Source organism: Quercus robur, chromosome 6 (genome assembly GCF_932294415.1).
Source record: "Quercus robur chromosome 6, dhQueRobu3.1, whole genome shotgun sequence".
Classification (NCBI taxonomy): Eukaryota; Viridiplantae; Streptophyta; class Magnoliopsida; order Fagales; family Fagaceae; genus Quercus; species Quercus robur.
The window spans coordinates 49,446,004-49,452,456 of NC_065539.1; the positions used below are offsets into that span (position 1 = coordinate 49,446,004).

Genomic DNA, 6,453 nt, shown 5'->3' on the forward strand with positions numbered 1-6,453 from the left:
CTCATTTTTCCTTTCGCTGTTACTACCACCATGACGCACCATCATTACTATTATAAATATTTCCATGACATACTACCGAAATTGTTTTTCTTAAAATTATCATGAAAATGAAAATTGCAGAACTATTTTTAGATAGTAAATAGAAACACTAAGAAATTACTCCAAATGCATTTTTCTTGCCAATTCGGCTACCTCTATTACAACAAACCTCATATGCCAGTACAACAGAAACTTGAGTTGGACCTACAAACTATTATTGGCACTTATCTTAGTTGGAGACGTACAAAATTAAGAGGTGAAATTTTTCAATAGCAGAAACTCATTTCCCAATAAAATAATGTAACAATGTATGAGAATTACAGCACTTGAAACTTGCTATGGATACAATCAAGATTGAGAAATGGTTACTTAAACCTATGCTAAGATTTAGACAATTACAAGATACTTGTGCAGTAAAGGGCAACATCCAGGCATGCTTGACATAGACACCAGGATGCAGCTCCATTGCTTCTATCTATGAATTGTAAATGCATTTTCAACATGAATATATTTTCACTAGAGTGGTTCTAAGACCACAAACTATTCTACAACATTTTGCCACAACTCTGACAAAGTAGACTGTAGGTGGTTGCCTATCATTTAAATATGGACCTACAATTTTTTCTTCACCAATCACACTCTGTCATATCTTAGTTGTAGTATAGAAGTTGTGTAATAGTTTGTGGTACTATATTTTTTCTTTTCATTAATAAACTGCAAATCTTTCAAGATGTATAATACCCATGCATCCCCACTAAAGATAAGGGGATGGAGCCATAATGATATATGGTATTGAAGTTGCAAGAAGCTTTGTTTCCTGCAAATCAAATCGATCAAGTTGATAAATGTGCAGAAAAGAAACAAATCCAATTGCCATAAAGGTTTTAAAGGATCAGAGAATTACCAAGGCAAGAGTGGGCATGAGTATCAAACAAGGAAGTAATCAGACAAAAGGGCAGCACCTGTAACACCAACCAGGCACAGCAAAGAAACAATATCTGCCATCCCAAAGGATGAGTCTGACAGAAAGTAAATCTTATGAGTTTTGCTGTCCCCTCTAAAGCCTCTGACTATCATTGCCTGTAAAAGCCATAGATTTGATAAAATGTTAAAATTGAAAACTTTTAGAAGAAAACATTTTCTTTCAAGTTAGCATGACATGCTAAATATGCTAATGCAGATTGACCACAAGAGGTTCCTCCAGGCATATCCCAAAAGCAAGGTAGGTCTCTTAACATATGTAGAATCCTCATAAGTATTTTTTGGACTGTGGATGAATGCTCCAGGAGTCTAAAATATGCATTAGGGAAAAATTCCTGAACTCATCCTAAAAAATTAACTTTAAACAGACTTTTCACTATGTGTGAAGTACACAAACATAAGCAAATAATAAAAGTCCTTAAATTCTGTGCATCATTTCAAGGATGAGAGAGTGACTAGGCCTCCATGAGTTGCAACATATGAATTTTTTTTCCTAATTGTTTGGTTGGGAGTGGGGATTTGAACCATAGACATCTTTGTTGGAAACACTAGGAGGTGCCAATTGAGATACACAGCTCTTGGCACGAGTTGCACATATGATAAAACAAAGCTATTCAAAGGGCACAAACTTTATATGTTACAAACGATTGATTAGGGGTATGACATAGTATTTAAGTGCCAAGTTGAACATAAACCTGTGAAATCTGATCTGCATGGATAAAAATATTTTTGAAGATCCGGCGAAAGTAGATAACAAAAACTGCCAAGACAAACCATATGAAAAAAGTAAGCACCATATTGGGAAAGTATCTTAAAACAGACACAATCACATAGATTATCATTCAATATCTATCTCAAAAAACTATGTAACTACTGTTTCTTAAGGACTAAGTTTCTATTACATAAAGTGCTTCAAAACATGAAGTGTATTTTCCATAGTAACACAGGATGGGAATGGTTGATCTAACCTTCTCATTCATTGGGACATAATTTTCCAAGTAATGACCAAAATAAGGTTAAAACTATAGCAAAATATTAAGGAAAGAACGATGACTGGTTGCATTTGATGCACAAACAATGACCACAACAGAAAGCCTGGGAAGAATATGAAGACCATACTAGGAGAAAGGAACATCAACAAGCTGTAGTTGGTATCTACTATCGAGTGAGTGTTGCAAGTTACCTCAGTTTGAAGGTCTAACTTTCAAACCAGCCAAAGTAAAGCAGAGTTTAGAATTGTTCCATAAATTTTCACAATGTTATTTTATTTTATTTTATTTTTTTGAGGAGGGGTGGGGGGGGGGGGGGGGGTGAGAGAAACCTGGATATTTAAATGATCTCGAGTTGGTGTGAGGAAAGAAGCCAGAAAAGGCTTTAACATTTAAAAATTAAACTAACAAACAAAAAAAACCTAAACTACTAGTTTCAAGACACTGAGGGATACTGTTTCCAAAAAAAAAGGAGATCCCAGAAGAATATAACTATTAGGTTAGTAAGATTACTATGCAAAAATGAGATTTGATGAAAATACCTAGGATGATGCTCACCAACAGAAGGGGTGCCATATAATTAGCATGACATATTAAATTGGCATTTAGCCATTAGAACAATTCTACTGTCTACATTTTGGGACTTGACAATGAAATTGTAATAATGTGTAGATAAAAGAGAAAAAGAAAAGAGGGGAGCCCCTAATATATATGCTTACTATCAATCGTCTCCATCATTGTCAAATCTTGCCAATTTATCCTACGAGAAACAATCCCCAGTGCAACATTACGGACCTGCCAAGACATTATGTCAATATTCCAAGAGTATAAATATCGATGTGAATAGTCATGTAACTAAATAATCAGAACAAGACATTACTTTCAACATAATAGTTATTAAAAATTACTTTTCTTACCTCATCAAACACTAGGGTAATGAACCTTAATGAAAGCATAAGGGTAAGAACAATCTCAGCAACTGGAACACCAATATATGTCAAAGGAAGCATAAACCACCGCAAGGCAAATGCAAGTTGTTCAGGGGTTGTTGTTGTTAGACAAAGGCTCGCACTTTGGAAGACCTTTCACAAAAATAGAGACAGTTCTCAGAACAGTCAGGATATTATTTTTCTTTGAGATCATTAATAATTAGTCTAGCCTAAAATCAAAATAAATAAAATGAATTTTCATAATGAATTTTTCTCTTTTCTGACACAATGACTTGTCTTAAATAATTATTATTGTTACACCTTATGTTGGCTTATAACATAAAAACATTTCCGTGTGAATCAACACACATACTGAATGAATAAAAGGAAAGAGTGTAACCAAGGTACTTATAGGGGCTGCCGAGGGAGGGGTGTTGGTTGAAACCAAGAAAATTTATTATTGACTTACAGTAAAAGTTAAGCATGCAGCAATGCTTGCTACTGACAGTCCCTTCCTTGTAAATTGTAATGGTCCCAGCTTCATAATCAAATACGAATAACCACCCAAAGATGCAGGAAGTTTAGGCAATCCCATCATTGCAGGAGGTGGAGTTCTTAACTGGACAAGAGGTGTTACACCATCTGCACCCAGCCCCAACATAATGAATAAAATGCCAGAGAGCAAAGACACTCTTCCCAATTGGTCCTACAAGAGTTGTTGGAGAATTAGCAAGATATTCCCTGCATTAGGACATTGGTTATTGTTTTAAACTGGAAGCCCTAGTATATACATTATGACGTCCTACTCTGCGCATCACTATGCACCAAATGAAATGATTACAAGAAAGAATAAGACTAGTTTGAACTAATAGATATGATGATGACAATGCTTCTACTCGCTTCAACAAATGTCAACAACTTAAACTAGTTACCTCACGTCATGCATTTACTCCACACTCAACTTCTCCAAAACAAGACAAAATCACTTAACCTTACAAGAGCAGAGAAATTTGCAAGAAAGTAACCACTTAGGTTTCAAAAGGCTAGAAATGGACAATTTTGCTAATAAGTTATAAAAAATATTCAGAAGAAATTGTACAAGGAGTCCTAAAAATTGATCACTATGGTTAGTTAGAAAGCAATCACCTCCTCACGCTTAAGTAGTTAGTTAGAAAGCAATCTAATTAATGGCTTCAAGCCTATAAAAGGTGGTGTTCTGACCAATTGAACAACATCATTTATATTCTTATGATTTCATTCAAACCCCCTTCTAATTTATTTAGATCAGAATATTTGTATTGTTACAGAAATCAAACCAATTTTCTTAACCAACATATGTATAAATACACTCAAAAAATTTATCTAATGATAACTGTTCCTTACATATAAATATAATTAAGTCAAAGGCTGGTACTCACCATCCAAACATGTCTTGGGAGAATCCATATAGACAGAAAAGACAGGAATATCACTAATCCAAAACGCATTGCTATATGTGATCTTGCTGGTAAAACAACTAAAGCCAAAAGCCATACCTGCAAAACCAAGACGCCTTGATATCATAATTCATAAACAAAATCAAAACAGGGGGGATAAACAAAAATAGAATCTTAGAACCAAATATTTTTACTTTTTCTTCACTTGCTTATTAAGCAAAATTACCAAAATCAAGATGGCTTTCACCAGGGTACTTTAAGGCAGAGCGGGGGAGAAAAAATCTGCTCAGAATAATCAAGTAATGCCCAGAACGAGCCAATGCTTTCACAAAAATCTCCTATGCTAGTACTCAAAAGCTAATACTTGAGAGCATCAATTGCTTCTCCAAATTTTAAATACACTCCAACAAACTATATATTCTTTTTCAACAACGATCACAACAACAAGAAGATAAAATACCCAAAGCAAAACACACAACACAGCTCAACTAAAAACACACACAAAAACCATACTCACGAACTATGAAACACTCTCTTCCTCTCAAGTTCCTAACTTTTGCAATTTGTAGTATGACAATGTTGTTCTCTCTACATCATCTCCAACTGGACTGCCTAAATTAAAATTCAGACATTATAAAATGTTCCAATACCCTCTCATTGCTCACTTAGGAGTAAGAAAAAACAACAAATTTACACATTTCTAAGTTACTAAAACATTGAACACAAACAAAAACTAAATACTCAAAATCAAATTGACCAATTCAGTAATCAGTTCCATCAAAAACCGAAAACCACCCAAAACCCATGAATTGAATCTAACCCAATAAGCCAAATTTATTTCACTGCAAGACAATCTCAATCAAACCCAGAAAATAAAAAAATAATTTTTTTTTTTTTTTTTAAAGTACCCAGAACAACAAAAACGCACCAATTTGATTCTGGGATCCACAGAATGAAGAAAAGTGGTTGGAGACGAAACGAACTGGTAAATGGGACTGGCGGTGGCACCGGAAATCAGCCTGAAAACTTTGTCGGCGGAGATAGAGAAAGCTCCGGTGGGTATCCACTTGACCCAGTTCCCAGTTCCGCCATTGCTGTCGCTCACGGAGGCTCTCGTTCTGAAACTTATCTTTAGCTTTAGCTTTGTTGGGTTTATCTTGTTTGGTGGTTTGAGAAAGGGCATAGGGTTTTTGAGGGAAGTGACATTCAGGGTTTTAGGACATGCTGAAATAGTAGAAGTAGTAAAATTGGGAATTGCAGGAAATGTGACCGTTGGGAAGGTACAGTTCATTATCATGTAGCCTAGCCTAGGAAGAGGGCTTTGTAGTATAGTTTGGTTTTGCAGTTAGATTACAGATTATAGCATTTTGCACTTTGCACTTTGCACTTTGCACTTTGCACCACTTTGAGTTTTATATCCAGTCAGCCTTTTCTGTGTGTGTATGCGCGCGTGTGTGTATATATTTATTTATTATAAACAATTACCTTTTCTGTATACGTTAATGAAAAATTAGGGAGACATGAGAGAAAGAAGGAATACCAAATGACAAAATCTTTTGATATAAGGTAGAAATTTTATGACAAAATTTGGTAAATAGAACCATTTTAGAAAATTTTTTGGTGAATAACATGCGGCTGAAGTTAATTAGTCAAGTAGACTGCTTTTGGAACTTGAGTTTGTTAAACTCGAGTTTCAATCCAAACTCAAGTTCCAAAGACAATCTACTTAATTAATTAACTTCGTCCATGTGTTACTTTTCTAATTTTTTTCTAAAAACATGCTATTTGTCAAAATTTGTCGAAATTTTATTTTAACCTAATTTAAATGTATATGTGTGGTGGGTTCTAGTTAACTCAACTGGTAAAGTTTCTGATAGTTGAATAGAGATCTGAGGTTCAATCTCTGCCTACAAATACGGTAGTAAAAAAAAGTGTTATGTCCTAGAGACTGAACCCCGGCCCTTGTCCCTTACAACCCACAAATATGATGGTAAATGACAAAATCTAAACAAAAAAAAAAAAAAAGTTAATTTTTAAAAGGTTAATTATTGTCATTTGAGACTGGATCAAATCATGAAG

At 34.7% G+C, this 6,453-nt stretch overlaps 1 protein-coding gene across 2 annotated transcripts; it reads right to left on the minus strand.

The window, feature by feature from the left end:
• Nucleotides 1-288: 288 nt before the first annotated feature.
• LOC126689255 (protein ABCI12, chloroplastic) lies at nt 289-5,766 on the minus strand. 2 transcript variants are annotated; one of them, XM_050384383.1, is made up of 8 exons: nt 5,303-5,765; nt 4,357-4,473; nt 3,408-3,644; nt 2,927-3,091; nt 2,729-2,804; nt 1,716-1,780; nt 944-1,119; nt 289-856 (listed from the first exon to the last, which is right to left on the minus strand). In XM_050384383.1, the coding sequence occupies exons 1-7, from the start codon at nt 5,669-5,671 to the stop codon at nt 967-969; spliced, it is 1,182 nt and encodes a 393-aa protein (XP_050240340.1). In that variant the 5' UTR covers nt 5,672-5,765; the 3' UTR covers nt 289-856; nt 944-966. The 2 variants fall into 2 exon arrangements, 1 of the variants encoding a protein (XP_050240340.1); XR_007644451.1 differs by lacking the exon at nt 1,716-1,780 and having other exon boundaries at nt 5,303-5,766.
• Nucleotides 5,767-6,453: the final 687 nt, after the last annotated feature.